This window comes from Oncorhynchus mykiss, chromosome 27 (genome assembly GCF_013265735.2).
Source record: "Oncorhynchus mykiss isolate Arlee chromosome 27, USDA_OmykA_1.1, whole genome shotgun sequence".
Taxonomy (NCBI): domain Eukaryota; kingdom Metazoa; phylum Chordata; class Actinopteri; order Salmoniformes; family Salmonidae; genus Oncorhynchus; species Oncorhynchus mykiss.
Window position 1 is genome coordinate 47,958,512 of NC_048591.1, and position 27,727 is coordinate 47,986,238.

General features: G+C 48.6%; 1 protein-coding gene across 2 annotated transcripts in view; it reads left to right on the top strand.

Moving 5' to 3' along the window:
- Positions 1-27,727, top strand: part of tenm4 (teneurin transmembrane protein 4) — a 678,489-nt gene that overhangs the window by 317,915 nt on the left and 332,847 nt on the right. For both annotated transcript variants that reach the window (XM_036964775.1, XM_036964776.1), the window contains 3 exons: positions 9,429-9,593; positions 17,483-17,697; positions 23,413-23,629. In XM_036964775.1, the coding sequence (XP_036820670.1) occupies positions 9,429-9,593; positions 17,483-17,697; positions 23,413-23,629 (597 nt within the window). The remainder of the gene's footprint in view (positions 1-9,428; positions 9,594-17,482; positions 17,698-23,412; positions 23,630-27,727) is intronic.

Below are 27,727 nucleotides of genomic sequence, written 5' to 3' on the forward strand. Positions count from 1 at the left end.
GGCGATGGTGGTGGTACCAGGCACCAGGCACCAGGCAATGGCGGTGGTACCAGGTACCAGGCGATGGTGGTGGTACCAGGCACCAGGCACCAGGCGATGGTGGTCGTACCAGGCGATGGCGGTGGTACCAGGCACCAGGCACCAGGCGGTGGTGGTGGCACCAGGCGATGGTGGTTGGTACCAGGCACCAGGAACCAGGCGATGGTGGTGGTACCAGGCACCAGGCACCAGGCGATGGTGGTGCTACCAGACACCAGGTGATGTTGGTGGTACCAGGCGATGGTGGCGGTTCCAGGCACCAGGGGATGGTGGTGGTACCAGGCACCAGGCAATGGTGGTGGTACCAGGCACCAGGGGATGGTGGTGGTACCAGGCACCAGGGGATGGTGGTGGTATCAGGCACCAGGTGATGGTGGTGGTACCAGGAACCAGGCGATGTTGGTGGTACCAGGCACCAGGCACCAGGCGATGGTGGTGGTACCAGGCACCAGGCAATGGTGGTGGTACCAGGCACCAGGCAATGGTGGTGGTACCAGGCACCAGGCGGTGGTGGTGGCACCAGGCGATGGTGGTGGTACCAGGTGATGGTGGTGGTACCAGGCACCATGCAATGGTGGTGGTACCAGGCGATGGTGGTGGTACCAGGCACCAGGCAATGGTGGTGGTACCAGGCACCAGGGGATGGTGGTGGTACCAGGCACCAGGGGATGGTGGTGGTATCAGGCACCAGGTGATGGTGGTGGTACCAGGAACCAGGCGATGTTGGTGGTACCAGGCACCAGGCGATGGTGGTGCTACCAGATACCAGGTGATGGTGGTGGTACCAGGCGATGGTGGTGGTACCAGGCACCAGGCGATGGTGGTGCTACCAGATACCAGGTGATGGTGGTGGTACCAGGCGATGGTGGTGGTACCAGGTACCAGGCGATGGTGGTGGTACCAGGCGATGGCGGTGGTACCAGGCACCAGGCACCAGGCGGTGGTGGTGGCACCAGGCGATGGTGGTTGGTACCAGGCACCAGGCGATGGTGGTGCTACCAGATACCAGGTGATGTTGGTGGTACCAGGCGATGGTGGTGGTACCAGGCACCAGGGGATGGTGGTGGCACCAGGCACCAGGCGATGGTGGTGGTACCAGGTACCAGGCGATGGTGGTGGTACCAGGCATCAGGCGATGGTGGTGGTACCAGGCACCAGGCGATGGTGGTGGTACCAGGCACCAGGCACCAGGCGATGGTGGTGGTACCAGGCGATGGCGGTGGTACCAGGAACCAGGCACCAGGCGGTGGTGTTGGCACCAGGCAATGGTGGTTGTACCAGGTTCCAGGCGATGGTGGTGGTACCAGGCACAAGGCACCAGGCAATGGCGGTGGTACCAGGCACCAGGCGATGGTGGTGGTACCAGGCACCAGGCGATGGTGGTGGTACCAGGCACCAGGCACCAGGCAATGGCGGTGGTACCAGGTACCAGGCGATGGTGGTGGTACCAGGCACCAGGCACCAGGCGATGGTGGTCGTACCAGGCGATGGCGGTGGTACCAGGCACCAGGCACCAGGCGGTGGTGGTGGCACCAGGCGATGGTGGTTGGTACCAGGCACCAGGAACCAGGCGATGGTGGTGGTACCAGGCACCAGGCACCAGGCACCAGGCGATGGTGGTGCTACCAGACACCAGGTGATGTTGGTGGTACCAGGCGATGGTGGCGGTTCCAGACACCAGGGGATGGTGGTGGTACCAGGCACCAGGGGATGGTGGTGGCACCAGGCACCAGGCGATGGTGGTGGTACCAGGTACCAGGCGATGGTGGTGGTACCAGGCATCAGGTGATGGTGGTGGTACCAGGCACCAGGCGATGGTGGTGGTACCAGGCACCAGGCACCAGGCGATGGTGGTGGTACCAGGCGATGGCGGTGGTACCAGGAACCAGGCACCAGGCGGTGGTGTTGGCACCAGGCAATGGTGGTGGTACCAGGTTCCAGGCGATGGTGGTGGTACCAGGCATCAGGCGATGGTGGTGGTACCAGGCACCAGGCGATGGTGGTGGTACCAGGCACCAGGCACCAGGCGATGGTGGTGGTACCAGGCGATGGTGGTGGTACCAGGCACCAGGTGATGGTGGTGGTACCAGGCACCAGGCGATGGTGGTGGTACCAGGCACCAGGCACCAGGCAATGGTGGTGGTACCAGGCACCAGGCAATGGTGGTGGTACCAGGCACCAGGCGGTGGTGGTGGCACCAGGCGATGGTGGTGGTACCAGGTGATGGTGGTGGTACCAGGCACCAGACAATGGTGGTGGTACCAGGTACCAGGTGATGGTGGTGGTACCAGGCGATGGTGGTGGTACCAGGCACCAGGTGATGGTGGTGGTACCAGGCACCATGCAATGGTGGTGGTACCAGGCGATGGTGGTGGTACCAGGCACCAGGCAATGGTGGTGGTACCAGGCACCAGGGGATGGTGGTGGTACCAGGCACCAGGGGATGGTGGTGGTATCAGGCACCAGGTGATGGTGGTGGTACCAGGAACCAGGCGATGTTGGTGGTACCAGGCACCAGGCACCAGGCGATGGTGGTGGTACCAGGCACCAGGCAATGGTGGTGGTACCAGGCACCAGGCAATGGTGGTGGTACCAGGCACCAGGCGGTGGTGGTGGCACCAGGCGATGGTGGTGGTACCAGGTGATGGTGGTGGTACCAGGCACCAGACAATGGTGGTGGTACCAGGTACCAGGTGATGGTGGTGGTACCAGGCGATGTTGGTGGTACCAGGCACCAGGCGATGGTGGTGGTACCAGGTACCAGGTGATGGTGGTGGTACCAGGCAATGGTGGTGGTACCAGGCACCAGGCGATGGTGGTGGTATCAGGCACCAGGGGATGGTGGTGGTACCAGGCACCAGGGGATGGTGGTGGTATCAGGCACCAGGTGATGGTGGTGGTACCAGGAACCAGGCGATGGTGGTGCTACCAGATACCAGGTGATGGTGGTGGTACCAGGCGATGGTGGTGGTACCAGGCACCAGGCGATGGTGGTGCTACCAGATACCAGGTGATGGTGGTGGTACCAGGCGATGGTGGTGGTACCATGCACCAGGCACCAGGCGATGGTGGTGGTGCCAGGCACCAGGCAATGGTGGTGGTACCATGCACCAGGCACCAGGCGATGGTGGTGGTACCAGGCACCAGGCGATGGTGGTGCTATCCAGCCCCTGTCCCAACTGTCTCCATCCATATCCTGTCCCATCTGTCTCCATCCATCCCCTGTCCCAACTGTCTCCATCCATATCCTGTCCCAACTGTCTCCATCCATCCCCTGTCCCAACTGTCTCCATCCATATCCTGTCCCAACTGTCTCCGTCCATATCCTGTCCCATCTGTCTCCATCCATCCCCTGTCCCAACTGTCTCCATCCATCCCCTGTCCCAACTGTCTCCATCCATATCCTGTCCCAACTGTCTCCATCCATATCCTGTCCCAACTGTCTCCGTCCATATCCTGTCCCATCTGTCTCCATCCATCCCCTGTCCCAACTGTCTCCATCCATCCCCTGTTCCAACTGTCTCCATCCATATCCTGTCCCAACTGTCTCCATCCATATCCTGTCCCATCTGTCTCCATCCATCCAGCCCAGCTCTGGTATCTGTGATATGCACCGAGAAGGTTTCAGCCAGGATACATAGGGACACAAGGCCTTACAGCGTCTTTCCTTCCTCTGTTCTGTTTCTCAGTGGTGAGGGAGGGATGGGGAGCTTCTTCGAATCGTGCTCAAAGTGACGCCAGGTTGAAGTTAGTTGGAGTAACAAGGTTGTCCTAATGAGAGGCCTGTGTTCTAGCGAGGACCACTGACATGTCGGGAGTTACCGCGCGACGACACAGGTGGGGAGGATGCCGTTTTGTACCGAGGCGCATGTTGTGCCCTCCTTGGCAGGAGGCTGGGATGGGACTCGCCTCGTACCAATTAAGGAGCCGAAAGAAGAAGGAGAGGAGATATATATATATATCAAGAGCAAGAGACAGAGAGGAGAGCTCTAACCTACTCCGAGGAGGGATATACCCACTACTGTCTGTGCTCTGCTAGTGGTCCAGTATCCTTACGCCTCTCCCCTTTGGTTCTCAGTAGTCCTCTCCAACAACTACACTTCAATAGATGGCCAAAGATAAAGGAACCGTTTTATCATGCCTGGCTGCATGCTGCTCCTTCTCAAATTATAGCTGCTGTAATATCCATATGGAAAAGTGAAACTTTCCCCAAGCTATCCTGAAATTCAGTGGGCTACAAAACAGAAAAACAAAGCAGCATTGCCTTGAGGAACGTGTGTCCTAGCTAGCTCACTAGTCTGTCTGTTCATCCTTCAGAGAGTGTCCTGGTCTGCCTGTCTGTTCATCATCAGAGAGTGTCCTGGTCTGTCTGCCTGTCTGTTCATCACCAGAGAGTGTCCTGGTCTGTCTGCCTGTTCATCAGAGAGTGTCCTGGTCTGCCTGCCTGCCTGTCTGTTCATCATCAGAGAGTGTCCTGGTCTGTCTGTCTGCCTGTTCATCATCAGAGAGTGTCCTGGTCTGTCTGCCTGTCTGTTCATCATCAGAGAGTGTCCTGGTCTGTCTGCCTGTTCATCATCAGAGAGTGTCCTGGTCTGTCTGTCTGCCTGTTCATCAGAGAGTGTCCTGGTCTGCCTGTCTGTTCATCAGAGAGTGTCCTGGTCTGCCTGCCTGTTCATCAGAGAGTGTCCTGGTCTGCCTGCCTGCCTGTCTGTTCATCATCAGAGAGTGTCCTGGTCTGTCTGTCTGCCTGTTCATCATCAGAGAGTGTCCTGGTCTGCCTGTCTGTTCATCAGAGAGTGTCCTGGTCTGCCTGTCTATTCATCATCAGAGAGTGTCCTGGTCTGTCTGTCTGCCTGTTCATCATCAGAGAGTGTCCTGGTCTGCATGTCTGTCTGTTCATCATCAGAGAGTGTCCTGGTGTGCCTGTCTGTTCATCAGAGAGTGTCCTGGTCTGTCTGCCTGTCTGTTCATCAGAGAGTGTCATGTGGACGGATGGTGAATATTAGCATATTGCTAATTAATCCCTTTTAGACACTTGAGTGAGTGCTGGATGTGGCAGCCTTCCTTCGCTTCACTCATTATGCTCCTAATAGCTTTTACACCTCTCACCCAGGAACAGAACCTCTCACCCAGGAACAGAACCTCTCACCCAGGAACAGAACCTCTCACCCAGGAACAGAACCTCTCACCCAGGGTTAGAACTTCTCACCCAGGAACAGAACCTCTCACCCAGGGTCAGAACCTCTCACCCAGGAACAGAACCTCTCACCCAGGAACATAACCTCTCACCCAGGAACATAACCTCTCACCCAGGATCAGAACCTCTCACCCAGGGTCAGAACCTCTCACCCAGGAACATAACCTCTAACCCAGGAACAGAACCTCTCACCCAGTGTCAGAACTTCTCACCCAGGAACAGAACCTCTCACCCAGGGTCAGAACCTGTCACCCAGGGTCAGAACCCGTCACCCAGGGTCAGAACTTCTCACCCAGGGTCAGAACCTGTCACCCAGGGTCAGAACTTCTCACCCAGGGTCAGAACCTGTCACCCAGGGTCAGAACTTCTCACGCAGGGTCAGAACCTGTCACCCATGGACAGAATCTCTCTCACAGAGACAGAACCATGTCACCATATGTCCTGTTACTTTTAAAACACCACTTAATTTATATTTTACAGTAAAGATTTAAGGAAATATTTTGACTTAAGAAAGCAAGAAGAACTGCAGGACCTGAATGGACAAACCTAACCTGATCCCAGATCTGTTTGTGCTGTCTAGCCAACTCCTATGGTCATTGACCAAACAGATCTGGGACCAGCCTAGGATGGAGGAATCAGCCAGGGTATTGGTCCCTCTTCTCGATCTGTATTTAACAGAAGAGGTTACCACGGTGATGAGAGAGGATGATGTTTATTTATGAATGCATTCAGCTCAACTAGGCCAGATTACATCTGGAATCAGACACATAATGGGTTTTAGCTGCTCGTTTGGAGCTAATGCCAGAATCTGGGCTAGCAAGTCAAGCCAACGTCCCCTGGTTGTAAAACACTGATGGATGGATGGATGAATGAATGAATGAATGAATGGATGGATAAATGGATGGATGGATTGATGAATGAATGAATGAATGAATGGATGGATGGATGGATGGATGGATGGATGAATTAATTAATGAATGAATGAATAGATGGATAAATGGATGGATGGATGGATGGATGGATAAATGGATGGATGGATGGATGGATGGATGGATGGATAAATGGATGGATGGATGAATGAATGAATGAATGAATGAATGGATGGATAAATGGATGGATGGATGGATGGATGGATGGATGGATGGATGGATAAATGGATGGATGGATGGATGGATGGATGGATGGATAAATGGATGGATGGATGGATGGATAAATGGATGGACCTATAAATTGATGGATAAATGGATGTATGGATCATTTAATTAATCTATTTTGTCTACTGATTGTGTTTTAGTTTGTAATTAACACACACACACACACCGTGTCACTACCACAGGTTGTTAGTGACCTTCCTGAGCGGACATCATAACAGCGTGGTTTTGTCATAAATTGGTGTGTGTGTGTGTCAATGGGCACCACACCTTCCATACCCTCCAACCAGTTCCTCTCCTCTCCTCTCCTCTCCTCTCCTCTCCTCTCCTCTCCTCTCCTGGTCTTCCTGCTGACTGGGTCGTTCCATACCCTCCCCATTATCTCCTCCTCTCCTCTATTCTGTTCTTCCTGCTGACTGGGTCATTCCACGCCCTCCCCATTCTCTCCTCTTCTCCTCCTCTCTTCAGTTTTTCCTGCTGACTGGGTCGTTCCACGCCCTCCCCATTCAACCAGTTCCTCTCCTCTTCTCCTCTCTTCTCTTCTTCCTGCTGACTTGGGTCGTTCCACGCCCTCCCCATTCAACCAGTTCCTTTTCTCTCCTCTCCTCCTCCTCCTCTGTTGTTCCTGCTGACTGGGTTCTTCTCTTGTATCTCTACCTCAGCGTTGTATGAATTAGTAAGGTAATGGTGATGAGAAGAATAGCAGGGTCCTGGGGGGAACGAGCCGAGAGCTAGACCAAGGCTGTGTTCTGTTTGGGCATAATCAGGGTGTGTGGGGGGGGGGGGGGGCTGTCTCAAATCACACCCTATACCCTACGTAGTGCAGTACTTTTGATAGGGAATACGGTGTTATTTAGGCCATGACAGATCTGTCCTCAGGGTTTAAGACGTCTGGTTTCATTCTCCTGTTAGATGTTACCTGATCAGCATTTCTGACCGAATGGCAACATTAACCATTAAACTACTGTATTGTTTTACACTGTGACCTTTGACCTGATTATGTTGGCGTGTCATTCATATAGAGAGATGTCAGCTAGAGAGGTCACCAAGTCAACATTCACACAGTCGTTGCGATATAATTAAAGAAAGATTCAGGACGGCAGCTTAGTTCCCGTCTAAAGTGAATTGCATTGTGGGTTTCAGAAGACAAGCTTCTAAAGTGAATTGCATTGTGGGTTTCAGAAGACAAGCTTCTAAAGTGAATTGCATTGTGGGATTCAGAAGACAAGCTTCTAAAGTGAATTGCATTGTGGGTTTCAGAAGACAAGCTTCTAAAGTGAATTGCATTGTGGGTTTCAGAAGACAAGCTTCTAAAGTGAATTGCATTGTGGGTTTCAGAAGACAAGCTTTTAAAGTGAATTGCATTGTGGGTTTCAGAAGACAAGCTTCTAAAGTGAATTGCATTGTGGGTTTCAGAAGACAAGCTTCTTTGTCAGAGCGATCACGTTTTAGTATAGTTTTGTAAGGCCACGGGTTACTACAGTGTCTAGCCTATAGGTGACGAACATCAGTACCCTTCAAAATTAACAACGGTCCATGCTTAGTTATCTCATGTTGGGCAATCGCTTGATTAGACCGACCAAAACTAATTTCACATCTGAAGAAATATCTTTAACATGTAGATGAACTCAAAAAAGGGGAAACTTCAGGACGTTTAGGGCAACCCTAACAACCCTCAGACTGACAGTGCTTTGTGTGGTCTCGTTGTAACTCAGTACCTTAACATCCCTCAGACTGACAGTGTGGTCCTGTTGTAACTCAGTACCTTAACATCCCTCAGACTGACAGTGCTTTGTGTGGTCCTGTTGTAGCTCAGTACCTTAACATCCCTCAGACTGACAGTGTGGTCCTGTTGTAACTCAGTACCTTAACATCCCTCAGACTGACAGTGCTTTGTGTGGTCCTGTTGTAACTCAGTACCTTAACATCCCTCAGACTGACAGTGTGGTCCTGTTGGAACTCAGTACCTTAACATCCCTCAGACTGACAGTGTGGTCCTGTTGTAACTCAGTACCTTAACATCCCTCAGACTGACAGTGTGGTCCTGTTGTAACTCAGTACCTTAACATCCCTCAGACTGACAGTGTGGTCCTGTTGTAACTCAGTACCTTAACATCCCTCAGACTGACAGTGTGGTCCTGTTGTAACTCAGTACCTTAACATCCCTCAGACTGACAGTGTGGTCCTGTTGTAACTCAGTACCTTAACATCCCTCAGACTGACAGTGTGGTCCTGTTGTAACTCAGTACCTTAACATCCCTCAGACTGACAGTGTGGTCCTGTTGTAACTCAGTACCTTAACATCCCTCAGACTGACAGTGTGGTCCTGTTGTAACTCAGTACCTTAACATCCCTCAGACTGACAGTGTGGTCCTGTTGTAACTCAGTACCTTAACATCCCTCAGACTGACAGTGTGGTCCTGTTGTAACTCAGTACCTTAACATCCCTCAGACTGACAGTGTGGTCCTGTTGTAACTCAGTACCTTAACATCCCTCAGACTGACAGTGTGGTCCTGTTGTAACTCAGTACCTTAACATCCCTCAGACTGACAGTGCTTTGTGTGGTCCTGTTGTAACTCAGTACCTTAACAACCCTCGGACTGACAGTGTGGTCCTGTTGTAACTCAGTACCTTAACAACCCTCAGACTGACAGTGCTTTGTGTGGTCCTGTTGTAACTCAGTACCCTAACAACCCTCAGACTGACAGTGTGGTCCTGTTGTAACTCAGTACCTTAACATCCCTCAGACTGACAGTGTGGTCCTGTTGTAACTCAGTACCTTAACATCCCTCAGACTGACAGTGCTTTGTGTGGTCCTGTTGTAGCTCAGTACCTTAACAACCCTCGGACTGACAGTGTGGTCCTGTTGTAGCTCAGTACCTTAACATCCCTCGGACTGACAGTGTGGTCCTGTTGTAGCTCAGTACCTTAACATCCCTCGGACTGACAGTGTGGTCCTGTTGTAACTCAGTACCTTAACAACAGTTATTGCCTAGTCATATCATGTTGGGGTTCATTCTCTATGTCTGTTCTGTTGAAGCCATGCACCTGTTCGGTCTGAACTGGCACCTACAGCCCATGCAGGGACAGATGTCCCAGCTGTCGGAGGACAACACCAGCGGACTGCCCCTACCTACCGACCTCAGCCTGCCACCCCTGGGCAACACTGGCCTGGAGCTGCCCGACCGCAGGGCCAAGAACGACGGTAAGGAGATGAGCTTACTTACACGTACATCTCACATTTATCTCACCTCATTTGCTCACATTGTATATAGACTTGTTTATACTGTATTATTGACTGTATGTTTGTTTTACTCCATGTGTAACTCTGTGTCGTTGTTTGTGTCGAACTGCTTTGCTTTATCTTGGCCAGGTCGTAATTGTAAATGAGAACTTGTTCTCAACTAGCCTACCTGGTTAAATAAAGGTGTTCTCAACTTGCCTACCTTGTTAAATAAAGGTGTTCTCAACTTGCCTACCTGGTTAAATAAAGGTGTTCTCAACTAGCCTACCTGGTTAAATAAAGGTGTTCTCACCTAGCCTACCTTGTAAAATAAAGGTGAAATCAAATAAAAACATTTTTTTAGCTGTTATAACAGACACATTGTAACGGTTTTCTTTATGAGAAGGAGAGTCGGACCAAAATGCAGCGTGTAGATTGCGATCCATGTTTTAATGAACAAACGTAAAACACGAATCAATACAAACACTACAAAATAAAGAACGTGAATAAACGTAACGAAAACCTAAACAGCCTATCTGGTGAAAACACATAGACAGGAACAATCACCCACAAACACACAGTGAACCCCAGGCTACCTAAATATGGTTCCCAATCAGAGACAATGATGAACACCTGCCTCTGACTGAGAACCATATCAGGCTGAACATAGAAATAGACAAACAAGACATGAAACATAGAATGCCCACTCAGATCACACCCTGACCAATCAAAACATAGAAAATACAAAGTAAACTATGGTCAGGGCGTGACAGTACCCCCCCCCCAAGGTGCGGACTCCGGCCGCAAAACCTGAACCTATAGGGGAGGGTCTGGGTGGGCATCTGTCCGCGGTGGCGGCTCTGGCGCTGGACGTGGACCCCACTCCATGACAGTTTTAATCCCCCTCCTAAACGTCCCTAAATAGGTTACCCACCACAATGATAACATGGGACAGAGGGACAGCTCGGGACAGAGGTAACTCGGGACAGATGGGTAGCTCAGCCCTGAGAGGAAGCTCAGCACTGAGAAGAAGCTCAGCACTGAGAAGAAGCTCAGGCAGGTGGTTAGATCCGGCAGATCCTGGCTGGCTGGCGGTTCTGGAAGATCCTGGCTGACTGGCGGATCTGGGAGAATCTGGACGACTGGCAGATCTGGGAGAATCTGGACGACTGGCAGATCTGGGAGAATCTGGACGACTGGCAGATCTGGGAGAATCTGGACGACTGGCAGATCTGAGAGAGTCTGGACGACTGGCAGATCTGGAAGAGTCTGGTCGACTGGCAGATCTGGAAAAGTCTGGTCGACTGGCAGATCTGGAAGAGTCTGGTCGACTGGCAGATCTGGAAGAGTCTGGTCGACTGGCAGATCTGGAAGAGTCTGGTCGACTGGCAGATCTGGAAGAGTCTGGTCGACTGGCAGATCTGGAAGAGTCTGGTCGACTGGCAGATCTGGAAGAGTCTGGACGACGGGCAGATCTGGAAGAGTCTGGTCGACTGGCAGATCTGGAAGAGTCTGGACGACTGGCAGATCTGGAAGAGTCTGGACGACTGGCAGATCTGGAAGAGACTGGTCGACACAGACTGGCTGCTCTGGCTGCTCCATGCTGACTGACAGCTCTGGCTGCTCCATGCTGGCAGACTGCTCTGGCTGCTCCATGATGACTGGTAGCTCTGGCTGCTCCATGCTGACTGGCTGCTCCATGCTGACTGGCAGCTCTGGCTGCTCCATGCTGACTGGCTGCTCTGGCTGCTCCATGCTGACTGGCTGCTCCATGCTGACTGGCTGCTCCATGCTGACTGGCGGCCCTGGCTGCTCCATGCTGACTGGCGGCCCTGGCTGCTCCATGCTGACTGGCGGCCCTGGCTGCTCCATGCTAACTGGCAGCTCTGGCGGCTCCTTGCAGACTGGCAGCTCTGGCGGCTCCTTGCAGACTGGCAGCTTTGGCGGCATCCTGCAGACTGGCAGCTCTGGCGGCTCCTTGCAGACTGGCAGCTCCATGCAGACTGGCAGCTCTATGCAGACTGGCAGCTCCTTGCAGACTGGCAGCTCCTTGCTAACTGGCAGCTCTAAGCTAACTGGCAGCTCTATGCTAACTGGCAGCTCTATGCTAACTGGCAGCTCTATGCTAACTGGCAGCTCTATGCTAACTGGCAGCTCTAAACAGGCGGGAGACTCCGGCAGCGCTGTAGAGAAGGCAGGCTCTAACAGCGCTAAACAGGCAGGAGACTCCGACAGCGCTGAAGAGAAGGGAGGCTCTGGCAGCGCTGGACAGGCGAGGCGCACTGTAGGCCTGATGCGTGGTGCTGGCACTGGTGGTACTGGGCCGAGGACACGCACAGGAAGCCTGGTGCGGGGAGCTGCTACCGGAGGGCTGGGGTGTGGAGGTGGTACTGGAAAAACCGGACCGTGCAGGCGCACTGGAGCTCTTGAGCACCGAGCCTGCCCAACCTTACCTGGTTGAATGCTCACGGTCGCCCTGCCAGTGCGGCGAGGTGGAATAGCCCGCACTGGACTATGCAGGCGAACCGGAGAAACCGAGCGCAAGGCTGGTGCCATGTAAACCGGCCCAAGGAGACGCACTGGGGACCAGCTGCGTAGAGCCGGCTTCATGGCATTAGGCTCGACGCTCAATCTAGCCCGGCAGACACGCGGAGCTGGAATATACCGCACCGGGCTATGCACCCGCACTGGAGACACCGTGCGCACCACTGCATAACACGGTGCCTGTCCGGTCTCTCTAGCCCCCCGGTAAGCACAGGGAGTCTGCCCAGGTCTCCTACCTGGCGTAGCCATACTCCCTGTTAGCCCCCCCCCAAGAAATTTTTGGGGCTGCCTCTCGGGCTTCCTTGCCAGCCGTGTTCCCTCATATCGCCGGCTCCTCTCTCCGGCTGCCTCTGCTCTCCTAAGTGCCTCCACCTGTTCCCATGGGAGGCGATCTCTTCCAGCCAGTATCTCCTCCCAAGTGTAACAGCCCTTGCCATCTAAAACGTCCTCCCATGTCCATTCCTCTTTACGCTGCTGTTGCTGCCTGTTGACACGCTGCTTGGTCCGTTGGTGGTGGGTGATTCTGTAACGGTTTTCTTTATGAGAAGGAGAGTCGGACCAAAATGCAGCGTGTAGATTGCGATCCATGTTTTAATGAACAAACGTAAAACACGAATCAATACAAACACTACAAAATAAAGAACGTGAATAAACGTAACGAAAACCTAAACAGCCTATCTGGTGAAAACACATAGACAGGAACAATCACCCACAAACACACAGTGAACCCCAGGCTACCTAAATATGGTTCCCAATCAGAGACAATGATGAACACCTGCCTCTGACTGAGAACCATATCAGGCTGAACATAGAAATAGACAAACAAGACATGAAACATAGAATGCCCACTCAGATCACACCCTGACCAATCAAAACATAGAAAATACAAAGTAAACTATGGTCAGGGCGTGACACACATGGGTATTCAGTGCCTAAGGAAAGTATTCAGACCCCTTGACTTTTTTCCACATTTTGTTATGTTAAAGCCTTATTCTAGAATTTATAAAATAGTTTTTCCCCACATCAATCTACACACAATACCCCATAATGACATCACAATATCCCATAATGACATCACAATACCCCATAATGACATCACAATACCCCATAATGACATCACAATACCCCATGATGACATCACAAGACCCCATAATGACAAAGCAAAAACTTATTTTAAAAAAAATGTTTGGCAATGAAAATAAATAAATATAACATTTACATGAGTATTCAGACCCTTTACTCAGTACTTTGTTGAAGCACCTTTGGCAGCGATTACAGCCCAGAGTCTTCTTGGGTATGACGCTACAAGCTTGGCAAACCTGAATTTGGGGAGTTTCTCCCATTCTTCTCTGCAGATCCTCTCAGGCTCTGTCAGGTTGATGGGGAGTATTGCTGCACAGCTATTTTCAGATCTCTCCAGAGATATTCGACCGGGTTCAAGTCAGGGCTCTGGCTGGGCCACTCAAGGACATTCAGAGACTTGTCCCAAAGGCACTCCTATGTTTGCCTTGGCTGTGTGCTTAGGGTCGTTGTCCTGTTGGATGTTGAACCTTCGCCCCAGTCTGAGTTCCTGAACGTTCTGGAGTAGGTTTTCATCAAGGATCTCTCTGTACTTTTCTCTGTTCATCTTTCCCTCAATCCTGACTAGTCTCCCAGTCCATGCCGCTGAAAAACATCCCCACAGCATGATGCTGCCACCACCATGCTTCACCGTAGGGATGGTGCCAGGTTTCCTCCAGACGTGATGCTTGGCATTCAGGCCAAAGAGTTCAACCTTGGTTTCATCAGACCAGAGAATCTTGTTTCTAATGGTCAGAGTCCTTTAACTCAAAGCAGACTGTTATGTGTCTTTTACCGAGGAGTGTCTTCCGTCTGGCCACTCTACTATAAAGGCCTGATTGGTGGAGTGCTGCAGAGATGGTTGTCCTTCTGGAAGGTTGTCCCATCTCCACAGAGGAACTCTGGAGCTCTGTCAGAGTGACCATCAGGTTCTTGGTCACCTCCCTGACCAAGGCCCTTCTCCCTCGATTGCTCAGTTTGTCCGGGCAGCCAGCTCTAGGAAGAGTCTCGGTGGTTCCAGACTTCTTCCATTTAAGATTAATGGAGGCCACTGTGTTCTTGGGGACCTTCAATGCTGAAGAAATGTTTTGGTACCCTTCCCCAGATCTGTACCTTGACACAATCCTGTCACTGCTGAAGAAATGTTTTGGTACCCTTCCCCAGATCTGTGCCTCGACACAATCCTGTCACTGTACACAAGGAAAAATAAGACATTTTGAAAGTTGAAGTTGAAATTAGAAGTTAAAATTCACGTTAAATGTTTGATCTGACTTGAGTCCAATTTGATTCCTTTTCAAAATGCCGTGATTGATCATAAAGAATGTCAATGCTTTTCTTTGCAAAGTTTTCCAAAACTTCCAAGTTGCTAAGTGGCATTTCGGGAAAACAACCAAGTCCACATTGTCCCAGCTGTCCCTGTGGTATGTAGACAGACAGAAGGACGTTCAATGTAATCCAATGGAAGACACTGTAAGTGGGGAGGGAGAGGAGGAGAGGAGAGGAGAAGAAGGGGAGGAGAGGAGAGGAGAGGAGAGGAGAAGGGAGGGAGGGAGAGGAGAGGAGAAGACGAGGAGTGGAGGAGAGGAGGAGAGGAGGACTGGAGAGGAGAGGGGAGAGGAGAGGAGGAGTGGAGTGGAGGAGGAGAGGAGAGGAGAGGAGAGGAGAGGAGAGGAGAGGAGAGGAGAGGAGAGGAGAGGAGGAGAGGAGGAGTGGAGTGGAGGAGGAGAGGAGGAGAGGAGAGGGGAGAGGAGAGGAGAGGAAGAGAGGAGGAGTGGAGTGGAGTGGAGAGGAGAGGAGAGGAGAGTGTTTGTCTTCAGGGACGACAGATCCAGGGGCTGCTGTAGGGGATTAGCTCCCTCTCTCTGTCCCCTTCAGAACGGATTCACTCCTTTCATCTCCTCTCTTCCGTCTTAGTCTAGTTTGGCCTGGTTTGTCGTCCCTTCCGTTCCCTGGCACAAGAAGAAAGCATGTACTAACCCCATGGTACCAACAACCAACTATCTCAGCTACGGCGACTTTAGGACAGTTTACACTCCTCTTCTCCTCCACTCCTCCACTCCTCTCCTCCTCTCCTCCTCTCCTCCACTCCTCTCCTCCTCTCCTCCACTCCTCCACTCCACTCCTCTCCTCCTCCACTCCACTCCTCTCCTCCACTCCTCCACTCCTCTCCTCCTCTCACCCACTCTCCTCCTCTCCTCTACTCCTCTCCTCCACTCTCCTCCACTCCTCTCCTCCACTCCTCCCTCCACTCCTCTCCTCCTCTCCTCCTCTCCTCTCATCCACTCTCCTCCTCTCCTCCACTCCTCTCCTCCTCTCTTCCACTCCTCTCCTCCACTCTCCTCCACTCCTCTCCTCTCCTCCACTCTCCTCCTCTCCTCCACTCTCCTCCTCTCCTCCACTCTCCTCCACTGCTCTTCTCTCCTCAACCCCTCTCCTCTCCAGTATAGTCTATAGACAGCAGTCAAAATTGATCCGTGTAAATAATTCCCAGAGCTTCCATGTAACAACAAGCAGGCACACAAACACACACACACACACACACACACACACACACACACACACACACACACACACACACACACACACACACACACACACACACACACACACACACACACACACACACACACACATACAAACACACACTGTGCTACTTTAGGCCATGAGTGGCAGCCACAGTTGAAGGTAAATCAATAGTTATGGTTTTATAATTGTGCCTTACAGTGCGGCGGTGTCAAGATAAAACCATAGAGATGTGTAGAGATCACAATTACATCTGTCCCATTACGGCGTCTGTGATCATACGTGCAGCGCCATTCAGGCCATCTCCATTTTGATGTACTCCATGCTCTTCTTCTACTACTTCTGTGAGTTGATAAACAAACTGAAAGTGTGCATACTGCCCCCTGCAGGGTGTTGTCTGAACAGGTTTAAATACAATGTTGGTGATTTACTGCCCCCTGTAGTTATGGAAGGTTGAGCTGGATGGAATTATGTTGACTACTTCAAAATGGAGAAAGTCCTCATCGCTAAAACACAGAGTCCTCTATAGTTCTCTATGAGCCAAGGTGATACTCGTCTCTCCTCACTAGTCCTCTATAGTTCTCTATGAGCCGAGGTGATACTTGTCTCTCCTCACTAGAGTCCTCTATAGTTCTCTATGAGCCGAGGTGATACTCGTCTCTCCTCACTAGAGTCCTCTATAGTTCTCTATGAGCCGAGGTGATATTCGTCTCTCCTCACTAAAGTCCTCTATAGTTCTCTATGAGCCGAGGTGATACTCGTCTCTCCTCACTAGAGTCCTCTATAGTTCTCTATGAGCCAAGGTGATACTCCTCTCTCCTCACTAGAGTCCTCTATAGTTCTCTATGAGCCAAGTTAATACTCGTCTCTCCTCACTAGAGTCCTCTATAGTTCTCTATGAGCCGAGGTGATACTCGTCTCTCCTCACTTTCAATTGTGTATTTGCACTGGAACAATACACAGCAAGCTAGCTCAACTAACTAATCTAACTCAACTAGCTCAACTAGCTCATCTAGCTCAACTAGCTCATCTAGCCCAACTAGCTCAACTAGCTCATCTCACTCAACTAGCTCAACTAGCTCATCTAACTCATCTAGCTCAACTAGCTCAACTAGTTAATCTAACTCAACTAGCTCAACTAGCTCATCTAGCTCAACTAGCTCAACTAGCTCATCTAACGCAACTAGCTCATCTAACTCAACTAGCTCATCTAGCTCAACTAGCTCATCTAACACAACTAGCTCATCTAACTCAACTAGCTTGTCTAATTTAACTAGCTCAACTAACTCATCTAGCTCAACTAGCTCATCTAGCTCAACTAGCTCAACTAGCTCAACTAACACAACTAGCTCATCTAACTCAACTAGCTCATCTAACTCAACTAGCTCATCTAACTCAACTAGCTCATCTAACTCAACTAGCTCAACTAGTTAATCTAACTCAACTTGCTCATCTAACTCAACTAGCTCAACTAGCTCATCTAACTCAATTAGCTCATCTAACTCAACTAGCTCATCTAACTCATCTAGCTCAACTAGCTCAACTAGTGTAGATGCCTTTAGTCCTCATAAGGGCCATATAGTGTAGATGCCTTTAGTCCTCATAAGGGCCATACAGTGTAGATGCATTTAGTCCTTATAAGGGCCATATAGTGAGCTGCCTTTAGTCATCATAACCTGAGGGGGGGGGGGGGGGGCTTTGTTCATTGACTTATTCACTGTTCTGTCCACTTTACTGTGATGCAGGTAAAGTGGACAGCCTGTTCCCAGATGACAGCTTCATAGACATGGGGGAGATTGACGTGGGTCGTAAGGTTGCCCAGCAGATACCCCCGGGAGTCTTCTGGAGGTCTCAGGTCTTCGTAGACCACTCCATGTACCTCAAGTTCAACGTGTCTTTAGGCAAAGATGCCCTGGTGGGGATCTACGGCAGGAGAGGCCTGCCACCCTCTCATACACAGGTGGGTACTGACGGACGAACCAGACAGGCAGACAGACAGACATTCACCTTCTTTTTAATCTCACACTGTCTATGTCTTAATGATTTACTTCTCAACTCACTGCTTCTGCTACTAATTGGGATGTAACTCACTGCTACTGATTGTGATGTGACTCACTGCTACTGATTGGGATGTAACTCACTGCTACTGATTGGGATGTAACTCACTGCTACTGATTGGGATGTAACTCACTGCTACTAATTGGGATGTGACTCACTGCTACTGATTGGGATGTAACTCACTGCTACTAATTGGGATGTAACTCACTGCTACTGATTGAGATGTAACTCACTGCTACTGATTGGGATGTAACTCACTGCTACTGATTGAGATGTAACTCACTGCTACTGATTGGGATGTAACTCACTGCTACTAATTGGGATGTGACTCACTGCTACTGATTGGGATGTAACTCACTGCTACTAATTGGGATGTAACTCACTGCTACTGATTGAGATGTAACTCACTGCTACTGATTGAGATGTGACTCACTGCTACTAATTGGGATGTGACTCACTGCTACTGATTGGGATGTAACTCACTGCTACTAATTGGGATGTAACTCACTGCTACTGATTGGGATGTGACTCACTGCTACTGATTGAGATGTGACTCACTGCTACTGATTGTGATGTAACTCACTGCTACTGATTGGGATGTAACTCACTGCTACTAATTGGGATGTAACTCACTGCTACTGATTGGGATGTGACTCACTGCTACTGATTGAGATGTGACTCACTGCTACTAATTGGGATGTGACTCACTGCTACTGATTGGGATGTGACTCACTGCTACTGATTGTGATGTGACTCACTGCTACTGATTGGGATGTGACTCACTGCTACTGATTGGGATGTGACTCACTGCTACTGATTGTGATGTGACTCACTGCTACTGATTGGGATGTGACTCACTGCTACTGATTGTGATGTAACTCACTGCTACTGATTGTGATGTGACTCACTGCTACTGATTGTGATGTAACTCACTGCTACTGATTGGGATGTGACTCACTGCTACTGATTGTGATGTAACTCACTGCTTCTGATTGAGATGTGACTCACTGCTACTGATTGGGATGTAACTCACTGCTACTGATTGTGATGTGACTCACTGCTACTAATTGTGATGTAACTCACTAACCCTAAACAATTTCCTCTGTTCATTATTATTTGTTCAAACATGTCTCCTAAAGTCTTGGTTTATTTTCTGTTCTCATCCATTAGCTGTGTATCAGACTGCTGTTGAACAGTCAGTGAATGCATACATATCTTTATAAATATCTATGTCGACATTATTATTGTGTTACAGAAGGATTTATGGTTGATTCCCTCTTGGCCGTTTCTTTGAGACATCACCTATACAGCACCAGAGTTAAAGACCAAGAGACCCACAGCATGAAAAACATGTGTGCTATGTCCTAAAATTCACCTATCCACTACATAGTGCACTAGTTTTGATCTGAGCCCTATCGGCCGTGGTAGAAAGTAGTGCACTACATAAGGACACACGCTTCCACTCTGATCTACAAAGACATATCAGGTGTATATCAACCTTTACTGGGTAGGTGTGACCGTCCTATATTTACATAAATAAATAGTTATTCTGCTGTGACTGATTACGGAGTGAGGCAGATGGAGAGATTGAGGGAGAGAGTGAGAGAGTGGAAGTTGTAGAGAGAGACGGAGAGAGATTCAGAGAAGGAGAGGGAGAATGAGAGCATGAGAAAGAGAGCGAGCGGAGAGGGAGAGAGAGAGAGGGAGAGAGAGAGAGGGAGAGAGAGAGAGGGAGAGAGAGAGGGAGAGAGGGAGAGAGAGAGAGAGAGAGAGTGAGAGTGGAAGTTGTAGAGAGAGACGGAGAGAGATTCAGAGAAGGAGAGGGAGAATGAGAGCATGAGAAAGAGAGCGAGCGGAGAGGGAGAGATAGATAGAGAGTATGTAACCTGTCAACAGTAACCTTGGGAAAATCCTCTGCATTATCGTTAACAGCAGACTCGTACATTTCCTCAATGAAAACAATGTACTGAGCAAATGTCAAATTGGCTCTTTACCAAATTACCGTACAACAGACCATGTATTCACCCTGCACACCCTAATGGACAACCAAACAAAGCAAAACAAAGGCAATGTCTTCTCATGCTTTGTTGATTTCAAAAAAGCCTTCGACTCAATTTGGCATGAGGGTCTGCTATACAAACTGATGGAAAGTGGTGTTGGGGGTAAAACATACGACATTATAAAATCCATGTACACAAACAACAAGTGTGCGGTTAAAATTGGCAAAAAACACACACATTTCTTCACACAGGGTTGTGGGGTGAGACAGGGATGCAGCTTAAGCCCCACCCTCTTCAACATATATATTAACGAATTGGCGAGGGCACTAGAAAAGTCTGCAGCACCCGGCCTCACCCAACTAGAATCTGAAGTCAAATGTTTTGTCTACTGTTTGCTGATGATCTGGTGCTTCTGTCCCCAACCAAGGAGGGCCTACAGCAGCACCTAGATCTGTCCCCAACCAAGGAGGGCCTACAGCAACACCTAGATCTTCTGTACAGATTCTGTCAGACCTGGACCCTGACAGTAAATCTCAGTAAGACCAAAATAATGGTGTTCCAAAAAAGGTCCAGTCACCAGGACCACAAATACAAATTCCATCTAGACACTGTTGCCCTAGAACACACAAAAAACTATACATACCTTGGCCTAAACATCAGCGCCACAGGTAACTTCCACAAAGCTGTGAACGATCTGAGAGACAAGGCAAGAAGGGCAATCTATGCTATCAAAAGGAACATAAATTTCAACATACCAATTAGGATCTGGCTAAAAATACTTGAATCAGTCATAGAGCCCATTGCCCTTTATGGTTGTGAGGTCTGGGGTCCGCTCACCAACCAAGACTTCACAAAATGGGACAAACACCAAGTTGAGACTCTGCACGCAGAATTCTGCAAAAATATCCTCCGTGTACAACGTAGAACACCAAATAATGCATGCAGAGCAGAATTAGGCCGATACCCACTAATTATCAAAATCCAGAAAAGAGACGTTAAATTCTACAACCACCTAAAAGGAAGCGATTCCCAAACCTTCCATAACAAAGCCATCACCTACAGAGAGATGAACCTGGAGAAGAGTCCCCTAAGCAAGCTGGTCCTGGGGCTCTGTTCACAAACACAAACACACCCCACAGACCCCCAGGATAGCAACACAATTAGACCCAATCAAATCATGAGAAAACAAAAAGATAATTACATGACACATTGGAAAGAATTAACAAAAAAACAGAGCAAACTAGAATGCTATTTGGCCCTAAACAGAGAGAACACAGTGGCAGAATACCTGACCACTGTGACTGACCCAAAATTAAGGAAAGCTTTGACTATGTACAGACTCAGTGAGGATTGCCTTGCTATTGAGAAAGGCCGCCGTAGGCAGACATGGCTCTCAAGAGAAGACAGGCTATGTGCTCACTGCCCAAAGGTGGAAACTGAGCTGCACTTCCTAACCTCCTGCCCAATGTATGACCATATTAGAGAGACATATTTCCCTCAGATTACACAGATCCACAAAGAATTCGAAAACAAATCCAATTTTGATAAACTCCCATATCTACTGGGTGAAATTCCACAGTGTGCCATCACAGCAGCAAGATTTGTGACCTGTTGCCACGAGAAAAGGGCAACCAGTAAAGAACACACACCATTGTAAATACAACCCATATTTATGCTTATTTATTTTATCTTGTGTCCTTTAACCATTTGTACATTGTTAAAACACTGCATATATATAATATGACATTTGTAATGTCTTTATTGTTTTGAAACGTCTGTATGTGTAATGTTTACTGTTAATTTTGATTGTTTATTTCACTTTATATATTCACTTTATATATTATCTACCTCACTTGCTTTGGCAATGTTAACACGTTTCCCATGCCAATAAAGCCCTTGAATTGAACTGAATTGAATTGAGGAGAGAGAGAGAGGAGATGGAGAGAGATGCAGAAAGAGAGAGGAAGACAGTGAGAGAGAGAGAGAGAGAGAGAGAGACATAATGAAAAAAACACTGAGAATGAGAGAGAGAGAGAGTGAGCTGGACATCACAGTCCTATCTAGACAGATGAGAGGACATCTCAGTCCTATCTAGACAGATGAGAGGACATCACAGCCCTATCTAGACAGATGAGAGGACATCACAGTCCTATCTAGATAGATGAGAGGACATCTCAGTCCTATCTAGACAGATGAGAGGACATCACAGTCCTATCTAGACAGATGAGAGGACATCACAGTCCTATCTAGACAGACGAGAGGACATCACAGTCCTATCTAGACAGATGAGAGGACATCACAGTCCTATCTAGACAGATGAGAGGACATCTCAGTCCTATCTAGACAGATGAGAGGACATCACAGTCCTATCTAGACAGATGAGAGGACATCACAGTCCTATCTAGACAGATGAGAGGACGTTACAGTCCTATCTAGACAGATGAGAGGACATCACAGTCCTATTTAGACAGATGAGAGGACATCACAGTCCTATCTAGACAGATGAGAGGACATCACAGTCCTATCTAGACAGATGAGAGGACATCACAGTCCTATCTAGACAGATGAGAGGACATCACAGTCCTATTTAGACAGATGAGAGGACATCACAGTCCTATCTAGACAGATGAGAGGACATCACAGTCCTATCTAGACAGATGAGAGGACATCTCAGTCCTATCTAGACAGATGAGAGGACATCACAGTCATATCTAGACAGATGAGAGGACATCACAGTCCTATCTAGACAGATGAGAGGACATCACAGTCCTATCTAGATAACTCTAGATAGTCAGCTCTGAGACAAATCGGTTGCATATGTTTTTGGGGGCAAGCAGTCACTTTAGAGTGGTTTTAGAGTGGTTTTGAAAAGGGAATATTTCAAGCTGTGATGTTTGAGCTGTGGAATGATTAAATCTGTGTCCCAAATTACACCCCTTTTTACCCAGATGGTGTACTATGGGCCCTGGTCAGTGGCATAGGACCTAGCCTTCCAATATGTGTCTCGTTTGGTGTGAGTTTGGTCTCTGTGAAATGAGTTATTCATGAATGCGTGGCCAGCAGTAATGTTCTCCTGTTGAAGTAGCTGCTGTATAAGGAGCCCAGCAGTTTCACATTAGTCTGATTCCCCTTTTCACACTTTCGTGTCGACCCAAAACAAAACTGGGATGTCTCTGTGATTTTGTTTTTGCAGAAAATGGGTCCCAAGCCACTATGGTGAATGGACCACCCAGGCCAGCTCAGTACGGCTCGGTTTGGCTCAGTTGTGTGAAAATCCCTCAACACTTTTTGTCTATCGATCCGTCCTCTCTCTCTCTCTCTCTCTCTCTCTTTTCTCTCTCTCTCTGTCTCTCTCTCTCTCTCTCTTTTCTCTCTCTCTATCTTTCTCTCTCTCTCTCTCTTTCTCTCTCTCTGTCTCTCTTTCTTGCTCTCTCTCTCTCTCTCTCTCTCTCTCTCTCTGTCTCTCTCTGTCTCTCTCTCTCTCTCTCTCTCTCTCTCTCTCTCTCTCTCTGTCTCTCTCTCTCTCTCTCTCTCTCTCTCTCTGTCTGTCTCTCTCTCTCTCTCTCTCTCTCTCTCTCTCTCTCTCTCTCTCTCTCTCTCTCTCTCTCTCTCTCCAGTTTGACTTTGTGGAGCTGCTGGATGGGCGGAGGCTGCTGTCTGGTGAGGTCGTGAGTGGGGGTGTAGAGGGGCCTGTGGCTCTGCAGCGCTCTCTGGTCCCCGTCACCACACACAACACCGGCTTAATCCAATACATGGACTCTGGCATCTGGCACCTGGCCTTCTACAACGACGGGAAAGAGCCCGAGACTGTCTCCTTCATCACCACGGCGATAGGTGAGTCTTTTTATTTAAACCTTTTGTTTAAACCAGGAGTTTCTTCATCAAATCGTAATTTAAAAAAAAATTGCGATATTAACATGCGCAATATCCTATATCGCGGGAGGCTGTGAGGTTTTGAACTTAGCCATCTTTAACAACTTTTAATTTATTGCTGGAGTTGGTTGGCGGAGTTCTCTCTCAGTCTCCTCTTTTGGCCGCTTCCCCAAACACACCAAGCGCCCCCCCCCCCCGTCCGTCCGTCCGTCCGTCCGTCACTCAAACAGGCCTTGTGCCCGAGGTTCCCTCTGCATACGTTAACCAAAACAACAGCATGCAGTCAACGACGCAGCTTTTCCACGTTGTTTTCTATGCTGTGCTATTCATTTTGTGGAACTGCAAAAACAGAATTGTGTTAGCTCAATAATGCTAATCGCTAGCTAAATCCGCTGAGAGACGGCGCATCTTACAAGGGAAGGATCAGAACGTATAGAAAGGTTACCTGGAGGGGGGGGGGGGGGGGGGGGGGGGGGGTGCTTTTTACGTTTAATTTAAGGGGAGGGTTTAGTATGTTGTTTATCTAGTCCAGGGGAGGGTCATGTAATTTGTATTGAATGTAATGTCAATATTTCTCAGTGTTTTGGAGTCGTTTGCTTATTCGGCAATACATGTGTTTCTGATTCTGATTCCGCCCCTCATCTCTGATTCTCCGCTGGGCGCAATATCAAGTGTGCCTGCGGGCTATTCAGTGTGGTCCCAATCAAATGATCCGTAGGTTACAGACTACAAAAGAGAAATCTCCCTTAGAAATGTTGTCTATTTTTCGATCAATCTGACTTCTTTTTGTGGGGGAAAGAGGCTGTGTGTGTGTGTGTGTGTGTGTGTGTGTGTGTGTGTATGTGTGTGTGTGTGTGTGTGTGTGTGTGTGTGTGTGTGTGTGTGTGAAGATGTAAGGGACAATATTGAATGAATCACAATAATTGTTTGCTAAAATATTATTTGCTTGCTAAAAATGTAATTTTTGTAATGGCAATCCTGGTTAGAGATAACACTCCTGGTTAGAGATAACCCTCCTGGTTAGAGATAACACTCCTGGTTAGAGATAACACTCCTGGTTAGAGATAACACTCCTGGTTAGAGGTAACACTCCTGGTTAGAGATAACACTCCTGGTTAGAGATAACCCTCCTGGTTAGAGATAACACTCCTGGTTAGAGATAACACTCCTGGTTAGAGATAACACTCCTGGTTAGAGATAACCCTCCTGGTTAGAGATAACACTCCTGGTTAGAGATACCACTCCTGGTTAGAGGTAACACTCCTGGTTAGAGGTAACCTTCCTGGTTAGAGATACCACTCCTGGTTAGAGGTACCACTCCTGGTTAGAGATAACACTCCTGGTTAGAGATAACCCTCCTGGTTAGAGATAACACTCCTGGTTAGAGATAACACTCCTGGTTAGAGATAACACTCCTGGTTAGAGATACCACTCCTGGTTAGAGGTAACACTCCTGGTTAGAGGTAACCTTCCTGGTTAGAGATACCACTCCTGGTTAGAGGTACCACTCCTGGTTAGAGATAACACTCCTGGTTAGAGATAACCCTCCTGGTTAGAGATAACACTCCTGGTTAGAGATAACACTCCCGGTTAGAGATAACACTCCCGGTTAGAGATACCACTCCCGGTTAGAGATACCACTCCTGGTTAGAGGTACCACTCCTGGTTAGAGGTACCACTCCTTTTCATGATCTGCCTACATTATTACGAATATTATTTGTTAATTATGGACATTAAGATAAGGAGGATTTTTAATATAGAAACATTTTTATATATATAATGCGAGGTTTGAGGTGAGGGCGCTGGAAATGCCTTTGGCGGTTGATCTTCTTCTGTTCGTGGTTCCAAGTTGACGTCCCGGTCAAGTTGACGTCCCGGGGGTCCTGGGATCCAGAGGGACAGGGGTGGTCTGCCGGGCACTGGGGATGACAACCCAACTCGGGATGAGGAAGGGTTTTAGCAGGTGGAATAGTGGGGAAAAATTTGAGGTTTACTTAGTAGCAATGCAAATATCAGTCGGAAGTTTACATACACCTGAGCCAAATACATTTAAACTCAGTTTTTCACAATTCCTGACATTTAAACCTTGAAAAAATTCCCTTTCTTAGGTCAGTTAGGAGATATACATGGAGGAGGTTTAATATCCTGACCTAGTGAGATATACATGGAGGAGGTTTAATACCCTGACCTAGTGAGATATACATGGAGGAGGTTTAATACCCTGACCTAGTGAGATATACATGGAGGAGGTTTAATATCCTGACCTAGTGAGGAGGAGGAGGAGGTGGAGGAGGAGGAGGAGGTTTAATATCCTGACCTAGTGAGATATACATGGAGGTTTAATATCCTGACCTAGTGAGATATACATGGAGGAGGTTTAATATCCTGACCTAGTGAGATATACATGGAGGAGGTTTAATATCCTGACCTAGTGAGGAGGAGGAGGAGGTGGAGGAGGAGGAGGAGGTTTAATATCCTGACCTAGTGAGATATACATGGAGGAGGTTTAATATCCTGACCTAGTGAGATATACATGGAGGAGGTTTAATATCCTGACCTAGTGAGATATACATGGAGGAGGTTTAATATCCTGACCTAGTGAGATATACATGGAGGAGGTTTAATACCACTAGGCTGCCTACCTCCTCTACACACATTGGATTATAACTTGTTTTTAACCTGGACAGAAGAATTTATAACGGACTTTTTTTCCCGACATAACATCGGTACAGCAGATCCCCTTATTGTACGGGACACTTTTAAATGTGCCTTTAGAGGCCAAGCAATTCAGTACTCATCTATAAAACTAAAGACATTTCGGTCAATAGAGTCCATATTAACAAAGGACATTGAAGGACTAACAGAACAGTTAGATAACAATAAATACTGTAGCATAGAGGAGGATCACAAGAAGTTAGAGGTAAAAACTCAATGAAATGGAGGAACTTATTCCAGAAAGATCCAGTGTAATATTTTATAAAAATAAAGCGATCTGGAGGGATTATGGGGTAAAAATGCACCAAATTAAATTTTTAATCTTCAACATAGAAATGCTATCGAAAATAATTTACTAAAACGTGTTACAAATAATGGAGTCACCCATGATTCACCAAACTATATTTTGTAACAGGAAGTAAAGTACTTTAGGAATATGTTTTCGTTTCAGTCTCCTCCATCTCCACTAACCAAAGTTAATTGTAAGGATTTTTTCCCCCTAAAATAATAATGTAAAAATGAACATCTGTACAGAAAGACTCACATGAAGGCCAAAAGTACACATCACCTCAGATCTCCCCTCCTCTAGAGTTCTATCACCTCATATCTCCCCTCCTCTAGAGTCCTATCACCTCAGATCTCCCGTTCCTCTAGAGTCCTATCACCTCAGACATCCCCTCCTCTAGAGTTCTATCACCTCAGACATCCCCTCCTCTAGAGTTCTATCACCTCAGATCTCCCCTCCTCTAGAGTCCTATCACCTCATATCTCCCCTCCTCTAGAGTCCTATCACCTCATATCTCCCCTCCTCTAGAGTCCTATCACCTCAGATCTCCCCTCCTCTAGAGTTCTATCACCTCAGATCTCCCCTCCTCTAGAGTTATATCACCTCATATCTCCCCTCCTCTAGAGTCCTATCACCTCAGACATCCCCTCCTCTAGAGTTCTATCACCTCAGATCTCCCCTCCTCTAAAGTCCTATCACCTCAGATCTCCCCTCCTCTAGAGTCATATCACCTCATATCTCCCCTCCTCTAGAGTCCTATCACCTCAGACATCCCCTCCTCTAGAGTTCTAACACCTCATATCTCCCCTCCTCTAGAGTTCTATCACCTCAGATCTCCCCTCCTCTAAAGTCCTATCACCTCAGACATCCCCTCCTCTAGAGTTCTATCACCTCATATCTCCCCTCCTCTAGAGTTCTATCACCTCAGATCTCCCCTCCTCTAAAGTCCTATCACCTCAGATCTCCCCTCCTCTAGAGTCCTATCACCTCAGACATCCCCTCCTCTAGAGTCCTATCACCTCAGATCTCCCCTCATCTAAAGTCCTATCAACTCAGAT